The sequence below is a fragment of the Pleurodeles waltl genome, chromosome 4_1 (assembly GCF_031143425.1).
Source record: "Pleurodeles waltl isolate 20211129_DDA chromosome 4_1, aPleWal1.hap1.20221129, whole genome shotgun sequence".
Taxonomy (NCBI): Eukaryota; Metazoa; Chordata; class Amphibia; order Caudata; family Salamandridae; genus Pleurodeles; species Pleurodeles waltl.
In genome coordinates, this window is record NC_090442.1 from 391,145,755 (window position 1) to 391,168,330 (window position 22,576).

The 22,576-nt window shown below is 44.8% G+C and overlaps 1 protein-coding gene across 1 annotated transcript in view; it reads right to left on the reverse strand.

The window, feature by feature from the left end:
* LMNTD1 (lamin tail domain containing 1) overlaps positions 1-22,576 on the reverse strand; it is a 1,007,849-nt gene that overhangs the window by 761,264 nt on the left and 224,009 nt on the right. Inside the window, exon 6 of the mRNA XM_069228593.1 lies at positions 5,287-5,472. Within this exon, the coding sequence (XP_069084694.1) occupies positions 5,287-5,472 (186 nt within the window). The remainder of the gene's footprint in view (positions 1-5,286; positions 5,473-22,576) is intronic.

The window sequence follows — 22,576 nt, forward strand, 5'->3', positions numbered from 1 at the left end:
TGGCTGTGTCTGTGGCCGTAGCTGTGTCTGACGAGGAGCCGGCTCCCCCTGGTAAAACAATATAAACACCAGTGCCAGATCCTGGCTCCACCCTGCCACTGCCGCTGCTTCTACCTGGGCCTGCTGGACTTGCTTATTGCCTCCGTGCGAACTTGTGGACTTGTAAGCTTGCAGTCCGCCGCCCCAACAGCGGTCGTTGGTGGTCGTCAGTGGTTCATTCTGGTTTCAGGCCAGGGACCCCCACACAGACCACCAGAAGACAGAAGACACACCGACACTCCCAGCGCCGGTGGAGGTGAAGACGCTGGAAGTAGGGGGGCCCTCTCTGACCCCCACTGGGCCCACTCAGGACCCCTCAAATTGCAGGCCACCTGGGGCGGGAGGGGGGATTGAGGGCGGGTGCAAAGGGGGACGAAGGGTCAAAGGGTCGATTGCACTCTACCCAATTTCCCCCACTCCACTTCACTCCAATATACCACATGCCACCAAAATCCACCATTCCAGTCCCATCTAACCCTCTCCATCCCAATCAACCCCACTTCATCTCACTCCATTCTACCACACTCCACCACAAACTACCCTACTCCAATCTACCCGATCCAATCTGCCCCACTACAGTCTTCCCCAATCCACTGCACTCCAATCTACTTCACTCCAATCTATCTCTCCCTAAACCAATTTACCCTGCTCCAATCTACCCTACTCCAATGTACCCCATCTCAATAAACCCCACACCACTCTCTCCAACTCCAATCAAATCTACTCCACTCCAATCTACTGCAATCTACCTCACTCCAAACTACCCTACTCCTGTCTATCTAACTCCTTTCTACCCCACTCCTCTCCAATCTACCCCCTTCACTACAATTTAACCTACCATAATGCACCCAATGTATCTCATTCTAACCTACCCTTCTCCACTCTACCCCACTACACCCTAGTTTGACCCACTCCACTCCAACGTACTCCTCTCCACTACTATCTGCAACACTCCACTCCAATCTGCCCCACTCCAGCCTACCCCACTTCACTCTAATCTGCCTCAATTCACTGCACTCCACTCTTCCCCAATCTACCTCACCCCATTCCAATCCAATCCCCCAAATATATCCCACCCCACCCTGATCTACCCCACTCCAATCTCATCTACCCCACTTCATCCCCATCTACCCCAATTCGATCTACCCCATTCCACCAATCCAATCTACCCCACTCCAATCTACTCCACTCCTGTCTACCCAAATCTACCCCACCCGAATCTACCCCACCCATCTGAATCTATCCCACACCATTCCAATCTACCCCTCTCACCTTATCTACCCCTCTTCACTCTAAACCAGTCTACATCACTCCAAACTACCCCAATCTACCACCAGTTCATTCCATTTTACCCTTCTATAATCCACCTGATCTAGCATTCTCCAATCTACCCCACTAATATAACATAGCATGTTTATTTTTAAAGCACACATTCACACATAAGGGTATTTTGGCACTAAATCACAGATATTTATTGTTATCCAAATCAATGGTACTCATTGTATCAATCTCAGATGGATGAAAGGCTGAGTGGACCCACCGGGATTTGAATCTGTGACCCTGAGGTCGAACACAGGCCTGTACAGTAGATGCATTAGTCCCCTAAGACTCCAAACATTGCCCACTCCCTTCCCCTCCATACTACCTGACTCCACTCCAGTCTTCCCAAATCTACCTCAATCCACCCCACTCCTATCTACCCCAATCCAATCTACCCCACTCCAATTTACCCACTCCAATCTACCAGACTCCAAACTCTCCCACTCCAATCATCTGTCTTCAATCTACCCCACTCAATCTACCCACCTCCATTCCAATCTACCCTACTCTAATCCACCCAAACTACCCCACTTCACCCTAATCTACTCCACTACACTCCAATTTACCCCACTCAACTCCACTCTTCCCAATCTATCTCATTCCACTCCAATCTCCAATCCACTCCAATCTATCCTACACCAATATATGACATTATACTCCACTCCACTCTACTCCACTCTACCCAATGTACCATACTCCAATCTATTCCAATCTAGCACACTCCATTTCACTCTACCAAAACTACCCCACTCCACTTCACTCCAATCTACCACATGCCACCCAAATTTACCCCAGTCCAGTCCAATGTAACCCACTCCATCCCAAACCACCCCACCCCATCCCACTCAAAACTACCCTACCCCACTCTGTCCCAAACTACTCTACTCCAGTTTCAGTTTACCTCATCCAATCTGCCCCACCCGAATATACCCACTCTAAACCAGTCTACCCCACCACAATCTACCCTACTACATTCTACCCCACTCTTCTTTACCCCACTTCACACTAATTTACCCCACTCCACTCTTCTCCTCTCCACTCCTATCTACACAACTCCACTCCCATTTACCCCATGCCAGTCTACCCCATTCCACTTCAATCCACCCAAATATATCCCACTCTACCACGATCTATCCCACTCCATTCTACTCCATCCCAATCTACCCCACTTCACGCAATCCACCCCAATTCAATATACCCCACTTCAATCTAACCCACAATTTAGCCCGCCCTACACAAATCTACTCCACTCTACCCCAATCTACCCCAATCCACCCCACATCCAATCTACTCCACCCATCCCAATCTACCCCATGCCTCTTCAATCTACCCGACTCCCCCAATGTACCCCACTCCACTCTACCCCACTCCAAACTACCCCAGTCTACCCCCACTTCATTCCATTCTACCATACAAAAGTCCACCCAATCTGCCCTACTCCAATCTACCCCACTGCATTCCAGTCTACCTGAGTCAACTCCAGTCTACCTACTCTACTCCAATCTACCCCAATCCACCTCAACCCACTCTTCCCAAATCTACTTGATCTTCCCTACTTGTGTCTACCGCACTCTAATCCACTTGTCTACTTCACTGTACCACAATCCACTTCAATCTACCCCACTACACCCCAAGATACCCAATTCAATCTACCCCACTCCCATCTACCAAGCTAATCTATCCAACTCATATTCCAATCCACCTCAACCTACTCCACTCCATTTTACCCCACTCCACTCTATGCCAATCTACCCCACTCCACTCTACCCCAATTTATCCCATTCCACTGTACCCCAGTTTACCCCACTCAAGCCTACCCGACTCCACTCCACACCACTAACTTTTGGCCATGATGAACAGCAGCCACACTGGTGTACATAATGGCTACAATGCACTGCCAAAGCCAATAGCCCTTGCATTGGTGAGAACTACTGGCTTTGCCAATGCTTGTCTTAATATGTTGAGAAGGGAGTGTGGGGCTGTGCTGGACCCATTAGAATGTGTTACTTGTGCTGCATCAATGCAATGTCCATATTTTCCTGAGGTACAGAAGAGGGATACTCTCTAGCTATGATCAGAATGAGGATCTAGGTGATGTCACTGTTGTTGTACTCAGGTGGACTAAGAAGATTGCCCCTATGTTGTTGCCTTGTTAAAAAATAGATTATTGAACATTCCCATAAGGTCCGGTCAGTGCCTCATATGTGGCTATAGAGGCAGTCCTTAGCCAAACATCAATTGAGAAAAAAGGAGTATATCACCTACCTACTTAAGTGAGAGTGCAAGCCCTTAGGGCTGGTATATTTCCATATTAGAAAATGAATTATTTGTGTTTTTCAGGGCCCAAGCAAAGGCAAGGCAAAGTTAGCCAGTCTTAAAATGGCTGGAGGCATTTGGTACCATCATGCTTAGGCAAAACACATCTAATCAGACAATGCCTTACCAGCACAAAAGGTGACCTTTTCTCATTGCATAAATCACTTTGCAATGCTGTGCCCTGCTTTGCGGCAAAGATACTTTACTAGGGTGGCTAGGAACAATATTTATAAGTTTTGATGTAATGCCTGATTTACTAACGTTGCCTGCCCAGGCTTTGTGTAAAAAACTAAAAGCCCGTTAAGCAATTATTAACAAGGGGTAATGGGTTCAGTTTTCCAAGAAACTCACGGAGTGCTAGTGTAATGAAGTGCATAGCACACATCCAAATGTGGGATCTTTCTGAAACATGTCTAGGTATAGGAATGTCTACTAGAAGATCATGCTTTCAGTAGAAATCATTTGCAGGAATGACAGCAACAGCAGGCTAATCTTAGTAGATATGGTTCTGCGATGCGTTTCCCTCTTGCCCAGTTCAGTGTGAAAGAGCACAGCAAACTTTATTACTGCACTGCATTGCATGAAAATTTACTTCTAATTCACAGCTATGTGATGTAAACTATTTTACTTTCATATTCACCAGTTAACCAGTAGGAAGCTGGGATAAGCATTTAAAATGTAAGGGCCAGATGTCCTAAACCTTTAGCGGGATAAGGCTGGTTGCGACCTCTAAAAAACACTCTGGCATGTACAAAGCCCTATTTGTGATTTGGTAACCTATTACAAAATCACAAATAAGGTCTGCAATTCAGTAGTAGGAAGGGACGTGTTAAGGGCGTCCCTTCCTAATAGCGACTCGCAGTGGGATGTAAAAATGTGTTGCGACCAAATGAGATTCGCAGTTTACCACCAACTTCAACTTCAAGTTGGTTGTAACCAATGTGCAAATGGGAAGGGGTCACTAAGGAACTCCTTACCCTTTTTTTAATGTTGGTGAAAACATTTTTTGAGAGCAGGCAGTGGTTTCAGGAAAACGGGCTCCATTTAAAAAAAAAAAATGCTTGATTGAAATGCAGTCACAGACATGGTTGTCTGCTGACCCCAGCAGGCCACCATCCTGTGATAGTTGGCCATTGCAAAGAGAGCCCTAACTCATGAATATTACTGATCTATGTCTATTTGCGACCCACTGGGAATTCCAAACAGCGTGAAACACCCTTTAGTACATCACTGTTTGCGATTACCTAATAGCGAATTGCAAAAAATCGCTGTTAGGTAATGGCAGACACTGAGGTACGTTCATAACCCACCCACACCATGCATTACTGGTTGATTGAACTCTCACAATTTATAGAACGGGTCTAAGATTATGAAGAACTGCAGAATCACTGCTGTGATATTCCGATTGAAAAAACACATCAATATGTGCCGGAAATGTTTACCTCCATTAAGTACATTAATATCTGTTATGTCGAAATAGTTAAGTATATCACTGCCTCTAATTTCTTTCGTCATTTCCCACTGGCTCTCTTATTTTAGTCTCTCTTCCACACAATGAGAGACACTGTCTTCAGAGAGTAGTGGTCAAAAACATTGAAATTGTTGACTTACATTTTGGTTGTAGACATGTACTGTCTCCTCCTGGAATCTCCTCATCTCTGCTTCACTGGACTCCTGAATCTTCTGCACCGTTTCAATGAGGACCGGGTCTGGCTTGCTTACAGCACGTAACTTCTCTTCTAGTTGGAGTACGAGCATCTCAGAGCGGGCAACCCTCTCTCTCATGTCTTGGGATTCCTAACACCATTTAAAAGACAACTCAGTGTTACACTTTCTCAGATAGTGATCCGTTTAAAACAACTCCTGCAATCACGCAGCAAATGTTATAGGGTGTAATTCGATGCACTGCAATTTAATACACAACCATGTCTAGGCCCATAAGGCTTTGTGGAGCACGTATCTAACCGAGACAACTCGCGAAATTAAACAAAAACAGAAGTTTGCAGAGGCGGCTTCATCGTAATAGCAGAGGAGCGTCGCCTCCCTCCTCAGAGTCAGGCAGTGACAAATAAAATGATCATAAAACAATTGTATTATCATTTTATTTGTCACTGTCTCCCTGTCAGCCATGGAATCTAGGGCCATAGGGAGGAGGAGTGGTGGGCACTGTAAAGTGCTCATGTCGGTTTGGCTGGCCATCTTAGGACGGCCGGTGCTGGGATCAGAGCGGCAGGTACGTTTTTTCTTTTCATTTTTACCCCGCTCCCCGACCCACCACTTTTGATTGGCGGCAGCCTCGAGTGGAAGTTTGTTTCCAAAATGCTCATAATTCATCATGAAAATAAACACATTTTAATATGCAAACGATACACAGAAACATACATTATTTGGCGTAATACCATACACAGAAACATCAATCCACCTGACTCTTGAATTATTGACTACTGGCTTAATTTTAAATATCAATCCCATTAATACTCCATGGTTTAATAATATAAGTGGATTTTTTTGTAAGGACCTTTGTAAGAGTATACTCCATTATATTCATGAAATTATAGCTATTAACGTAAAACCAACAATTGCATCACTCCTGTGTGATGCACTGATAGAACTATGCTGACAATATGTAGTTTACGCTCAAAGTCCTACCATCTTCCATAGATGACTAGAACAGTTTTTAGGATGCCTACCATCAAACACTAGAGGACCACAACCTATTTCTAAATGAACCTAAAAAATGAGATTGTGGTGGTTGGCAGGATCAGCCATTGGCCTCTGGCCAGAGGACATTTGGGCTATGGAACTAGAGCCATCTCATTCACTCATTCTGTGGTAGCTGAAGGAAAAAACAATGGGGAGTTCTTATGGATTCTGATGACCTCACCTAGCTGTTCAGACTTTGTGCATCATCATGTCAGGATTTTCTCCCTGAATAAACTATTTAGGTATCTGAACTTTGGAGTCTAGGTAACAATAGGCTTCATCAGTACAAGACTTGATTATGGCGACAGTGGCTACTTAGGTATCCCTAAAGATTTGCTATGCAACCTGCAATAGTTTCTGATATGCTGCTGCCTAAGCCTTAATGCCATTCAGGTGTACAGATTGTGTCTCACCAGCTATGCTTGTTATTGCTCTGCTTCCGGTCGCAAGAAGACTTGAGAGTGCACGGTCCATAAGGCTTTTCACAGGTAAATACTGACTTACATCACACAAAGATTTATGGTGTGATGGAGAGTCTACAGTCTGCCAAATACTACATTTAATAACACAGTGATACAAATATGAGTACATATGGCTGTCAGATTTTTTCTTTTAGGGGCGCCCTAATTTGGATTACCCTTTACCTCCATATAAAGCACACAGAGTTCCACTGTGACTTAAGACAGACATTTAAACCATACCTGTTTCTAATCAATGATTAAGATCATGGCTGATTGTACTTAAGCTGGGGCACTAGGGGCCTGAAATCTTTGCGGATGGGATACTCTGTCACAAACCTGACAAATGTCCCGTCCGCCATATTACAAGCTCCATTTATATCAGGTGTCGTGAATCCTAGTTCGTTTTTAATGGTATAACAGGAGTTAGCTTAGCCTCTGGCTTGCAGACTCGTGCCCCCGTCACCTGGTGACTTTTAACCTACCTAGCTTGCTCTGTCTTAGCCCATTTAATTATTTAATTCTTCTAAGATGGCTGCCTTGTTTATAGTTAGGCCACTTGTTATGAGTTACATTATCAGTGTCACCGCGCTAAAGCGTCAAGATCAAGCAACAAAGACAAACAAACAGTAGGTGTTCACACTTAGGGATTTTCCCTTTCTATACTTTCGAGGGATTATTCATATTAATTGCCATTCCAGGCATGTCTGTTATCTATTGTTTGGGAACACACCTACGTCAGGGGTCCTTGAAGATTTTGTATAAATATATCGCACTTTAGACAGATAATCAGAGGGATTACGACCAGAGGGCATCGCCACCATCGCTGATATCGATGCTGCAGTCGTCTTGACGCTGACCCAGTCTTCGTGTCCCTGCGGAGTCCGAGATAGAGACCTCATTCCAAGGTAACGAGGGTTGGGGGCTCCTCTCATGGACACGGCTTTGGCAGATTAGGTTTAGCAAACCCAGCTCTCCTTTAGGTAGGAGGTTAGGCCTATCACATTAGGGTATTAGGGCATATTACATCTCGTATGTCTTTCCTATGCAATGCAAGATGGTGGGGGTCTTTGTAATAATGACTCTCGCCTTCACACTTCTGTTTCTTGCATTATTCATTATCCTAATCATTGCAGTCCATGCAACTTATCGCAAATTGCAGTTATGTTAAATAAAAACTATTGAAACTTTACTGCATCTTTGTCATTGCCTGTGTTTGTATGAGACATGATATATCTGTGAGAAAGGGGTCATCTCCGTTTAACCACGACACTCCGTGAGATGTCTTATTCTCGAGTCCATGCGTAAAGGCCGCCACAAATCACCTTTTACTATTGTGTTTCTGGTGAGGTGCTGCTAGTGAGCCGGTAAGGTTGGGACAACAGTTGCGACTTGTTGCAGGATAGGCATAGTCACCTACAAGCAAAAGTACTGTAATCCTTTAACCAGCAGTCTTGCCCAGAGCAAGAGTCCAAACTACGACACAGGCTTTAAAATATGAGATCCCATACATACTAGTTGAAAAGTGTTAAACCCCGCCTGCATTTTAAGTCCTCTTTCTCTCTAACTAAATAATTTGTCATTTCACCATACAATATTCTTGAGACAAACACTACTACTGCGGGCTGCCTGTTTCTCTCTTGTTTAAATGCAACACGGAAACCATAACTGCTAGCATATACAACTAAAATATTCTTGTGATGGATATTGAAGTACTTCAGTATTGATGCTCTCAGTATTTTCAGTGTTATACCTTCAAAAGCTCTCAAATAGTCGTATTCCCCTTACAATTCTCTAATATGATATTATTACACACAAAGGTTGGATTACATTTGTAAAATCAGTGATGTATTTGGTGTAGTACTCCCCCAACCCAAGAAAGAGAGAAGCTGATCATTTTCATTGGAAAACTGGGTCCAGTACAACACCTGTGACAAACTTTCCTAAGAGTCCATACCTTTGTTGCTAATATTGTGATCCTGATAGTTCAATGTACCCACTCCCTCTTTATATTTATCTCAGTTAATGGCCCATTTGCTTGAATTTGCAATTTCTCAGGTTTAGTGCAAAACTCAATAATGCCCTTCCTTCTATTCTTTTGCACTAGATTTGTGTACTGGAAATAAAGGATATATCTTAGATTGTTATAAAAGTGGTATGCTGCCCATTGGAAACAGCTGAAGTGGACAACTGCCAAATTGCATGAATTTCAACCAGTAGGAACTCACAAAAGAAGGTCAAATAAATCCATGCCCATGTGCCTTTCTACAGAGGTATTTGGTGGCATAAGGATAGCAAAATACATCTTGGGGTAAGAAACCCTACAGACACATTCATCAATGCCAGATGTTGGGAAAGTGGTTGATTCATTCAACTATCTGCTAAATATTTACTGAAACTAATGTTTGTTTTTTTACCTCTCATTGTTTCTAACAAAACCAATGGGAATCAGACAGTTAGAGGACTCAACACTTTTCATTTTATGTACATTGCATAAACTCTACAATTCCACCCTCTACACACCTCTCAGCTTCATGGGTACACCATGGGTTGCACTCCAAGCTTCATGAACATTTTGTATACAAAGCTCTCAGCATCTGTAAGTGACCCAGAGCATTTATGCATACACTTTGCTCTGTGCCTCTCTTACCTTCCCCTACTTATCACCTATCAGGACTTGTTCCAGGTAATTGGCATCCCTTCTGAACCCCTCCTACTACTGAACCCCTCCTAATATTCAGGCCTCCTTCTTATCTACCTACATCTCATTCTGCTCTTAAAAGCCTATAAAATCCTAAATATATAAATATTGTCCTGCCACAGCAATGGATTTTTCCCCATATCTTTCTGACTAAAGCATTCCTAGTTACGTATTTAGCATGTAATCAGAAGAAAATCTGCCAGCATGTGATTTCCCTCTCCCTTTGATATTAATATGCAGTATAAATTAGCACATCTGAGCCTTCTGTGTCATTGAGGGGGGCAAGACAGCACAATGAGGGACATTTGCCGTGATCTGAAGGTCAAAGTTTTAAATCTTGGAAAGACAGACCTTTTCTTGCTTCTTCATAAAAGTGGGCAGGGTACTCCATAGCATTTGTGAGGGAGTGCCCTTTCCATCAAACTCTAAATCAAGCCCTTAATCTCTTTTCATAAATTCACGATTTAATAAATTATGGCTAAAAATATTTCATTCTCATGGATGACACCTATGTTAGGAAAGTTTCACATTAGTATAAATCAGAGAGTGTAAATCCAATCACCTTCTTGATTAGGGGACAATACTTCTAACCTTTGTTCAGTTACATTTGTTATGATTCTTTCACCTAAAACAACCACAGTGACAGGCTATCCTTATATTCATTGTGTCCTGAGGATTGAGAAGTTCACGTCGCTGTTGACCCAATCAGCCTATCCCCAAAACTATTGGTTCTATTGAGAGTCTTGAGAAACAATAAATATTCATGGCTTGATTCAAAAACAGTTGGTTATTTCAGTCAACTAACTATAGACATTATGATCCCTGTTCTTCTAATCTGAATTAAATGTCAATAGCCACAAAATTTAAATTCTTTCATAGACATTCTCCACTAGAACGTTTTTTTAATTAATATCTTCTGGAAAGACATTAAGACTGTCTTAATAAATTAATCAAATTCCCCATATTGAGTATATCCTCACAATCCCCGGAAATGTGTTCTTCCAGGGTACTAAAACTGTTCCAATTTACTTAACTTTTGCAACTGATTTGCTCATTCCTTCTTATTTTAGGAGCTTAAAAGTGAAATTTTATTGCTTTGTGCCTTGGCATTTTCCACAACTCTATTAGGAGTGAAACCATTAGCCTATAATAACTTCTTCTGTGTTTTGCTGTTTTTGGTATTTTGCACCAACTGATCTTGTATGATCTGGTCATCAAAATCATTATAGTGGTTTCAACATATGCAGTAAGGCAAAATAAGATTCTGCACACTGCTCTTCACAATAAATCTTTCCTTGCCAGCTTGCTTCTCTTCAAATCTATTTCATCATTCCCTGATCAGATTCCACTCTCCCAAAAAGGTTCAATGTTAGTGAAACTTATCCTTCCTGGACCTACATGACAGGAATTTCCCTTGAAATGCAAGGGACATTTCCACCTAAGATTTACACTCTGAGGCACTTTCTAATCACAGAAGGAGCCACAGGTGTTTCTGTGTGCTCACATGTTGCACCCACGCAATATCAAGGGGTCTTTCCCATATTTGCAAAGGCACATTGTCCTAGGTAAATGAGGGAATGCAATGCCCCCACTTTTGTGCCATATTATTGACACATACCCAAGGCCAAACAATATTTTGCATCTTTGCTTTTCTGAGGAATGTGCGCACTGTTAGAACACTCCACAAAGGTGCATTTTGGGAGGGGGCAAAACCATCCTCAGATATCAACCTAGGAAATTGCAATCAAATAATTTTTCAGGGGTGCTTTGGGGTACTGAATCAGGCCAGTCCCCCTAAGTGAAAGACCGAGCAGCAACGTAAAACTGCAGGACCATTTTTCATTGCAGCACCGTTCCGATTGTATGTGAGATTTCACATCTGCACAGGGAACACCACTATATTTTGTACTCTGGTGCATGCACTTGGCACATGGGCTTGATTAATATAATACAGTCACAAGACTCTCAGCAAGAATACGTTTTTGCATCTTTAGGTGCACACCACAGTGTTCAATGGGTTGGTATCAACTGCATCTTATTTTCTCAGGATCTGTGGTGCATGCTCTCCTGAAGTGAGTGATGGAAACATCCAATTTTGTGAGGTCCACCTTTGAAGCAATATGTTTGAACCAGAGCCTGCAAATCTACGTGCAATGATTAAGGATGGTTTCCCACCAAGCAAGCATGCAACATCACACCAATACTCTAATAGGTACTCTTGCTTGGGTGATCCTCACACACATCAACTGCAATGCTTATAACATGTGCATGGGGTGCCCCTTTATGGATCCCAAAGATTTTCTAATATAAATGCAGAACAGGAATGCCCCTTTCTGTATCCCAAAGATTTTCTAAATTCCAGGCAGAACAGGAACTGACACGCTCAACCACAGGGTAAGTCAGTATGAAGAAGAACATGGGTGAATCAGTGATATCCTGTGGAAGGGAAGGCCATGATTAAATGTGGTTTAAGATGAACTACAAATCTACTAGTTAGCTATGGGATTCCCTTTATTGTGGATGAAAGCCCTCACCCACTGCCATGATGGCATGCTTCCTCATAGAGCTCCTATTCATGTCCTGCAGCATGGGCTGCAACCCTGTGTAGCACGGGAGCTCTTCAGATGATATGTCAGAGGGTACAATGGGGTACTCCGCCACTATACTAGCATAGGATTTTTGGTGTCACCTCTGTGACGTTATTATGTATGGAAACTGATCTCAGCAGACATGCATAGCTCCTTCTACTTATCTGCTACCTTCTGAGACCCCAGGCATAAACTTTAAGACCGCTGGCATGGGAGAAATACAGGACCACTTGACCTTAAAGCATACTGAAAAGCCATTGGTGAGATTTTACCAGCTTCAAAGAGGTATCAGAAATGACGCTACATGCCCATTGACTCTTCTAATTACTGTGAATTAAGTGAGGTCATATGACTATTAATCTTGGTCCAATTCCATTTTGCTGAACATACTTCAATAACAGCATTCAACTGTGCACCACTAGTAGCTATAAGAGCACCAATTAGATTTTATAGTAAGCAATCATTTACTGCACTTGGCAAAATGATGCATAATAATTGAGCCCAGTTATGTTTTTAATATTCATATACAGTCTGCAGTTATTAAAATAACTTTTGAGGGTTACCAGGTATGTTAAAGAATTGTCATTTGAAATTCACTAGATCAGCAGGGAACCAGAGGATGTGGATGTTGACTCAGCCACCTGTTCGTTGGTCTGGGTACTCTTGCAGAAATAGGAGGGTGTCTGGTTAGGCATAGGCAATGTCACTGGGACTGGGACTCTTTTATTCACTCTTATATTCACTAACCAAGGGAGAAGTTGGCCAGGTCAGGATGCTCTTTCAAGCTCCCTCATCGCAGCGCAGGTGTACTGAGCAAGATTGTATTGGAGATGGCAAGTGAGGTGCTTCTTGTATCTGTCTCTTGTCAACTGTGCTGGATTTGCCTGTGCTGCCCTTATAGGCCGACTGCCCATCACTGGTCTATACCCAGACATAACAGACATATGATTCTACATATCTGCATCTCCTGCTGATATATAGAAGGTGGGGACATCAAATATATCCACCTCTATTTCTTCTACCACTTCTGAGTTCTCACTAACATTTTTTGGGGAACACACAAGAAGGATGTGGTGCAGTGGGGCACAATCCCTAGCCCTGTCCAACAGGTGACTAATTTGTTATCTCAGTGTCTGTAGGTGCCTTTCTATCCCTAAATTTGCAATTTTTGCTTACACTTCATGGATTCCTCGTCCCATTTTAGAAAAGCTTCTCATTGCTATGAACTAGATTCATACTTAGGATCCTTCAATCATTTCTGAAGGCTTTCCAGTGCTCAATGTCAAAGGTATCTTCTTCAGGGAAGTACTTTATCCTCACCACTATTGCACTTCACCCTATCGTTAAAATACCTATACATGTTTTTTTTTTAAACATATGTTGCATGTCCCATGGGCTGGACTCCTTTTTACTGGGGCTTTCTTTCTTTGCCCCTATTTCCTGCCTGCACCCTTATTCACAATCAGGTATACAGTTAAGTGTCTGTCAGCCTTGTGCTGCAACTCATCCTGTGAACAGAGTGGAGTAGAAGGTTAAGAGGGGAAGGGTCTAACAGATCTTACTGTCTGTTCTCATGGATGGAGGTAGGAAAGTTCTCTCACGTCTTCCAAGACCACCCACCACAGCCTTTTGGGACTGCAGGGGCTCTAGGGCAGCTAACCCAGTGCAACAGTTTCAGTCACACATCCATCCACTAGAGTCTGCACTAGTGGTGTACCTTCCTAGAGTATCTTGCTATTACTATGTGTTTCATGTGCACTGTTAAGAGATCTAAGAAGCATTGACCATCATACTGAGGGACATATGGTAGGAAGGTGACTCATTATGAGGAATCTGTTTTATAAGAGGACACTTTTAACAAGTTGCCCATTATCCAAGTTGTAACCAAATTATGTATAACACTAAACTGTAAGTATCCAGTGGGAAGTTAGAGTAATAGTCATGGAATACATTTTTACTCTTTTTACCATGCCTCTTAGAATTGGGCTAGCTTGTGTCAGTTGTAGGCCCTGTGTGGTACAGATTCTTTAGAACTTGAATATTATTCCAGAATAAGATTCTCCCATGTTGGAGGGTGGACAAAAAAGTTCCAAACTTCTCAGATCAATTCAGCAGCTCTGTTCATGACATTTGAGAGTAGTGAAGGTTTTTGAGTGGATGTTAATATTGATGGTGTCTAACCAAGCTGAAATCGTCCCTGACAGGTGTAATAAGTACCTTTGTGTGGGAGCCGGTATGGAGGTTGTCTCATGAAGATTTGAACATATTGGAGTCAGATGGAAAAGTGTTATTTTTTTCTTTCCACGCTGGGTGATTGGTTGTATTTTAATATAAGCATGTACTTTTATGCCAGAATCTGCTGTCAGTATGGATGCATTTTATGGAGAAATTCATAGGCACACACCTGCTCAGTGCCAGGATATTTGGTGCACTTATATAAATTAACATAACATAACAAACCAAATTGTCATTTTGAAAATTGTGTACATCAACACCTGCAAGACACACAGGAAGATCAATGCATCCATAAAGGAGTCATGGTGTTGGGGCATTGAACCAGCATTCATCCTGACTGCACATTTAAGATTAAACATCCAAACGCTTCAAGCTCCCAAGACAGAATTGCCTTTACCTTAGCAATGATTGGTACAACATACCAGCACGTTAATATTCTGGACTCATGCATTAAAGGAGCTGAAAATAAGGGGTTTCTTACAATGGCTTATAACACAAGTGGGTGGAGTTTGCTCACCCTTATGACACGAGATGCTTTGTGTCAAAAATAAAGCCAGACTCTTCTCCCAAGTACTGGTCCTCAGCAAATTCATTGGAGAAACAGGACCTAGGTCTCCGCCAGTGCTTCAGGTCAGTAGAAAATACTACTCACCCTGCTTTGGATACAAGCTGTACATGTCCTGATATCCTCCCTTGCCATACAAGGATTATATGTTAAGCCTCTTGCTGGGAAATAGCGTCTGACTATAGACATCTGAAAGACTGTTCTTGACAGAAGGAAAGATGTAACTACTCAAATGAAAAGCTGTAACTGCCACCTCCACTTTGATATATTTGTATTTAGCTGGCTACATCTGTATCAGAAAGTAGCCACGCCATGCCTCAAGACAGTTGCATAGCTTAAGTTCTTATTAAAGTGAAGGGCAGAACAATCTTTTGGTACAAAGTTGAAAGGCTGTTGCTGTGCTGCCGTAGAACCACTTTTGATAAAAAACCTTTTTTAAATGTCGCCACACAAACTCAGCATTTTGATTTGATGAACGTGAAAGAAAAAGATTTTCACAGAACTGTTGAAGAAATAAATTAATATTTCTGGTAAAATCCAAGAACAATAGCAATGGCATAGATCAGATTGTGTGGCTCCACAAAAATAAACAACCTGCACAAACCCTTTTATATACAAAATTATGCCCAACTTTTCTGGATATCTTTAAAAAAATATGGCTATTGAGATTTAAACACGAACATCTACACGTGTCTTAACCCTGGGTGTGGGGGATAGAAACCTTCCACTCAAGCGGTGAAAAATGTATTTAGAACAATAACTTTATAACCAACATACTGAACTCATAGAAACATGATTTTTAATCCAATAGTTAACTGACTGCTAAGCGAGAATAGCAAGGTGCTGGGTTTTGATGGTAGTGATCTAAGTTATAGAAAAAACCTACAACTGCTTCCAGGTCCTAAAACAACTTGAACTGAGATTAAGACAAAAGAAGAAGCTGCGATAGTAAAGAAGATAAAAGTAGGGACACATTTGTAGTGCTTCCAGTTGCCTTATTTTTCATCAAAAGCTGGGTGTATCTTCATGAATGAGAAGATTTTGGATCTAGAAAGGTAACAGGAGGATTGGTTAGAAATGCTACGCTGGTCAGGAACATGCCACTGTTTGTGACACCAGTCTTGCACTTTGAGGGTGTACCTCAGCTAGTGCAAAATGCCTGGGCAGGGTAGTGAGACCTTAGTAAGGACTTATTACCGTAGAAGGTAAAAAAGTATTTCCCCAGGGACAAAGAGTGCTGTGGCTTTCATCTCTCCCTGCTCAAATTCATACGCGGTCTGATTTTCAGGAACATTGAGTAGGTTTTAGGGTCTGCACCCTCATAGCTGGAGGTGCAGATTTCTATTATAAGAAGCTTCAATTGTCCTTTCAGTAGTGTGCAGTGTGAGCTCCAATTTAACAACTACCTGTTCAGACAAATGTTTCCTCAATTGCATGCGGATGTGCCCAAGTCAAGACTATCAATTTATTTTCGTGCTTTGTAAGGCACCTCATTATATTTTTGCTCGGGCAGACTATGTACGTACATAGGAGACATGGCTTGAACATAGAGAACAGTCAGCTGGAATCCTACTGGATACTAGGGAGCTGCTTGTTCAACATCCCACTGTCTCTGGCCCTTGGGCAGTGCCCTACCATGAATAGCCATCTGGATAGCTCTCAAATGCAGGACATTTCAACCTGCCCTCAAGCAAGAGTTGAAATGAGGGAAACCCTTTTACTGGTGCACATGCTCCCATTGCAGAAGCATGTTCATTAGAAAACAGAGCTTGGGAGGACACATCATTTCTGCCACCCAAGAAGTGGAAGGCATTTAACAGAACCTCAAATAGATGCTATCTAAGGGAATATGAAAAGTCTGAGGAAAATTCTTTGTTACTGAAAAACAAATAACTAATTACCCCAATGCCCAAGGAGTTTTTCTTTTGGTGTGGGATCATTAATTTTGCTTTTCTGTTTGTCACCAGTTGACTCTTCCAGGCAGTAATGGACACAAATAAAGGATATCAGACTCTAATTCAGGCCCACAAACTGCCCCCATGTTTGAGACAGCATATGGGTGTCCTCAAACATTAAATGGCCTTAAGCACACACTGACATAGAGACAATTTAACCTACAATCTGTCAAAGTCTGTTGTGTGAATTTATATGTACAGCTACACACAGCCTTGGAGCAAGCAGATTACACCACACATTTTTAGGTCTCGCTGGAGCCAAGCTGCACTTGCAAGACATTTTGTACGCTTACAGGGGGCTTAGAGCCTTAAAACCCGCCCATTGCTTACCATTGGTTGGCTTCATCGTCATTCTCTTTTCCTTGCTTTTCTTTGGCTAGCGCATGCCGAGACTACTTTTCTATTTTTGTACAAGCTCTCCATAAGAGTGCATGTGTTTTCAGGCTGTCTCATTTTGTCCTGCTCCCCCCCATAACTCGCTCCCACTCTGAATTTTTTTATATAGAGAGAAACTGGCCTGAGTTCATTGGAGAGCTTTAGATGAGCACCAGATTACATTACAGAAGAAAAGATTATTTTTTTGTTGGCTTTGTTTTGGTTGTATTGTTGCTTGTCCCCTCCTGCTTTGTTGCTAACCTCCACTCCACCAGCATTGTTGCTTGCCCGCGTAGTGTTGCTACCCCCTCCCATCTTCCCATCCTGCATTGTGTTGTTGCTTCAAGCCCTTTCTTCCACCCCAACAGAATAAAAGCTTTGGCAAAGTCAATATGTCTCGCCTATACAACATATTCGGTTTGTCCACTGACTGCGTTTAAAGCTCTTTTTTATTTTTTACTGCTGGCATGATGGTAAGGTGGGAAGCATCTACACACTGTGTTGTACATCGTCTCTCTCTCGGAGTGCCAGCCCATTTTAAAAACAAGCATTAGCAATGCAATTGGTCTCACATTTGCTTGCGTTAGAGCTATTGGTGTTGTAAATACAGAAGTGGACTTTTCTTGCCACATAAATTGGTCAACAACGCTGCATAATTTGGTCCTCTCTGCCACATAATTCCAGTGGCCCTGCATACAACTAAAGCACTTCCATTTACCTTCTTCCTCTGTCTGCAGAAAAAAATAAAAATATTGCCACTATTTATTATAATTTTTTATATCATTATTTTGGAGTCACCCCCACCTAGTGTGGGGACTCAGAGATGACCTTGACTGAAAGAGCAGGTCGTATGGTAAGTTATGGGCCAAAATGTTTTGTAAAAGGAATGCCCTGCAAACCGACTGCAACAAATATTGTAGTATCTTGATTGAAATGCTCAAAACAGCCCCTAGAGGGTACCACTATAAAAATAACATGTGTAAGAAACATGGTCAAGAAACCATACAATCAGCCCCTAGAGGGCATAAGACATGAAAACAGAATCGCAAAAGTAATGCAGTGTAACCATATATGAAGACCCTAGAGGGCAGAGTGAATTACACATTTTCAGGCCTAACAAGCCTACTGCAATTCTATTACAAACAAGGCCCTTAAAACACAACTACGACCAGCTGTAAAACAAATGTTTCAGCCATGAGAGAACTTCAAAATGGAGGGAGAGGTTACTATTTTGGGTCCCCCTGACCTAGGATGGGGACCCAGAGATGACATAGACAGAAAGAGTGTGCAGTGCTGAACATTTTGATGGTGGTCCCATTATCCTAGGATCACCACATGCTGAGTTAAGGACAAAAATATTTTGTAAAAGGAATGCCCACAAAGCATTATGGGGCAATTTTCTAAGTGCACGGAATATTGTAGTACCTGGATTGCAATGCTCAGAACAGCCCCTAGAGGACACCATACTAAAAATAGCATTTTATAAGAAATATGGTCATGTAACCACATAGTCAGCCCCTACAAGGTCTAACAACATGAAAACAGAATGGCAGAAAGTAATGCAGAGTAACCATATATGTAACACCCCTAGAGGGTGTAGTGCCTTACACATTTTCAGGCCTAACAAACCTATTGCAATACTATTACAACCAAGGCCCTTAAAGCACAAACTAATCTCAGCTGTAAAACAAATGTTCCAGCCATGAGAGAGCAGTAAAAATGAGTGGTGGGAGAGGTTACTATTTTGGGACCACCAACCTAGGATGGGAACCCAAAGATGACCTACATAAAATGTTTTGAAAAAAGAAATACCCTGCAAAGCATTATGGTGAGTTTCCAGAGCGCAGTGAATATTGTAGTAACAGCTCTCCCGCTGTGCCAGGAAAGCCGTTTTGAGGATTTCTGTGTTTATTTTGGTTTCTAAATGCTCCAGTTTGTATACTTTTTCAACTGCTAAACTTGTAAAGTGGTCCTCATGTAAAGCGCTCCTCTGATGGGGGATGCGCTACATGGAACTTCACGTAGTCATGTAAAGCGCTCCTGCAATCGAGTTCGCACTATATGAAACTTCAATCGAGTTTCTGCTATATGAACCTTTAAAAAAAAAAAACATTAAAAAGATCCCCCCTCCAGCTTGCAGCCTTCGTGCGCAGACACCACAAAGAAACAGCGGCATGCCCAAAACAAGTAAGAGGGAAAAGCAACATACGGCCACACAGTGCAAAACAGCAAAGCCAAAGAAACAATAGTGCACACACTAAGGTAGCGACCTGTTTTAGGTATAGAGCTCGCCCCCCATGTCCGCAGCACCACCCGGCTGTCTCGTGCCCCTGACCCCCGCCCACGCTGCTGCTAGCGTGTTCGAGGCCCTCCTCCACCCACAGGCATCCTCCTGCGCCTCATCCCTGGTGTCTAGTGGGCTCTGGTAAGCTTCACTAGACCCGTGTGCCGCTTTTAGCCGTTTCTGTAAGTGTTTTTCCACTTTTCAGCGCCTTGCCTCCTTGCGCTCTTGCCCCCATTCGTGCCCCTTCTGATTGCGTTACCCCGATTGTATTTTGTGCCATTATTGTATTTTGTGACTGTTTTTAACTTGTGCCTTTACTTTTTGTGCCTTGTTTTCCTGGTTTTCGCCCCTTGGGCGCTCCCCCTTGCCGATCTCTCCCTGCCGCTGCCTCCCTGCGGCCCGCCCCCCTCGCACCCCCATTCGCCGCTCCCTCCCGCCTCCCGCCTCCCAGCTGCTCCTCCCTCCCTTCTTAATGGCTGGCGCTGCGCGTCGCGAGTGAGCGACCTCTGACCTGTTTTAGGTCTAGAGCTCACCCCCCACGTACGCAGCACCACCCTGCTGTCTCGTGCCCCTGACCCCTCCCCCTTGCGGATCTCTCCCTGCCGCTGCCTCCCTGAGGCCCACCCCGCTCGCGCCCCCATTCGCCGCTCCCTCCCGCCTCCCAGCTGCTCCTCCCTACCCCCTCCCTTCTTAATGGCTGGCGCTGCGCGTCGCGAGTGAGCGACCTCTGACCTGTTTTAGGTCTAGAGCTCGCCCCCCATGTCCGCAGCACCACCCTGCTGTCTCGTGCCCCTGACCCCCGCCCACGCTGCTGCTAGCGTGTTCGAGGCCCTCCTCCACCCGCAGGCATCCTCCTGCGCCTCATCCCTGGTGTCTAGTGGGCTCTGGTAAGCTTCACTAGACCCGTGTGCCGCTTTTCGCCGTTTCTGTGTTTTTCCACTTTTCAGCGCCTTGCCTCCTTGCGCTCTTGCCCCCATTTGTGCCCCTTCTGATTGCGTTACCCCGATTGTATTTTGTGCCATTATTGTATTTTGTGACTGTTTTTAACTTGTGCCTTTACTTTTTGTGCCTTGTTTTCCTGGTTTTCGCCCCTTGGGCGCTCCCTCTTGCCGATCTCTCCCTGCCTCTGCCTCCCTGCGGCCCCCCCCCCCCTCGCGCCCCCATTCGCCGCTCCATCCCGCCTCCCAGCTGCTCCTCCCTCCCCCTCCCTTCTTAATGGCTGGCGCTGCGCGTCGCGAGCGAGCGACCTCTGACCTGTTTTAGGTCTAGAGCTCGCCCCTCACGTCCGCAGCACCACCCTGCTGTCTCATGCCCCTGACCCCCGCCCCGCTGCTGCTAGCGTGTTCGAGGCCCTCCACCAGCCGCAGGCATCCTCCTGCGCCTCATCCCTGGTGTCTAGTGGGCTCTGGTAAGCTTCACTAGACCCGTGTGCCGCTTTTCGCCGTTTCTGTAAGTGTTTTTCCACTTTTCAACGCCTTGCCTCCTTGCGCTTTTGCCCCCATTTGTGCCCCTTCTGATTGCGTTACCCCGATTGTATTTTGTGCCATTATTGTATTTTGTGACTGTTTTTAACTTGTGCCTTTACTTTTTGTGCCTTGTTTTCCTGGTTTACGCTCCTTGGGCGCTCCCCCTTGCCGATCTCTCCCTGCAGCTGCTTCCCTGCGGCCCCGCCCCCCTCACGCCCCCATTCGCCGCTCCTTCCCACCTCCCGCCTCCCGCCTCCCAGCTGCTCCTCCTTCCCCCCTCCCTTCTTAATGGCTGCCGCTGCGCGTCGCGAGTGAGCGACCTCTGACCTGTTTTAGGTCTAGAGCTCGCCCCCCACGTCTGCAGCACCACCCTGCTGTCTCGAGCCCCTGACCCCCGCCCACGCTGCTGCTAGCGTGTTCGAGGCCCTCCTCCACCCGCAGGCATCCTCCTGCGCCTCATCCCTGGTGTCTAGTGGGCTCTTGTAAGCTTCACTAGACCCGTGTGCCGCTTTTCGCCGTTTCTGTAAGTGTTTTTCCACTTTTCAGCGCCTTGCCTCCTTGCGCTCTTGCCCCCATTTGTGCCCCTTCTGATTGCGTTACCCCGATTGTATTTTGTGCCATTATTGTATTTTGTGACTGTTTTTAACTTGTGCCTTTACTTTTTGTGCCTTGTTTTCCTGGTTTTCGCCCCTTGGGCGCTCCCCCTTGCCGATCTCTCCCTGCCGCTGCCTCCCTGCGGCCCCGCCCCCCTCGCGCCCCCATTCCCCGCTCCCTCCCGCCTCCCAGCTGCTCCTCCCTCTCCCCTCCCTTCTTAATGGCTGGCGCTGCGCGTCCGCGCCGCTGGCGCGCCAGAGGCAAGCCCGTCTGCGCCCGTCCACACCTGGACCGCACCCAGCGCCACCCCCCCTGGTCCACACGCCCCCTGCACCACCAGCCTTCACTACTCGGCCAGCGAACTCCTCGCCCTTAACCCTGGCTCCTCCACAGCCTACTTCCAGGCCACTCCAAAGCACACCAAAGGACCCTTCTCCTGCCGCACCTGCAACTTCACCTGCAACAGAACAACGAAGCCTTCAGCAACCAACACCAACCACCTCCACTGCATCCTCCTCAACACACGCTCCGCACGAAAGCACGCCATCGAGCTCTGGGACCTGCTCGACACCACCGCCCCAGACGTAGCCTTCCTGACCGAAACCTGGTGGAACGACTCTTCGGCCCCAGACATCGCCATCGCCATCCCTGACGGATACAAGATCACCAGAAGAGATCGCACCAACGGAATCGGTGGAGGAATAGCCATCGTCGACCCTCAAGATCCACACCCACACGGACGACACCCTCAAGACAGCTGAACACCTTCACTTCCAGATCCACACGGATCCCAACACCACCCTCAGAGGAACTCTCATATACCGACCACCAGGACCAAGAGCCCCCTTCAGTGACACCATCTCCGACCTTGCAAGCACCCACGCCCTCACCTCAACGGACTACATCCTCCTTGGAGACCTCAACTTCCACCTGGAGAACAACAACGACGCCAACACCGCATCACTGGCCACCAACCT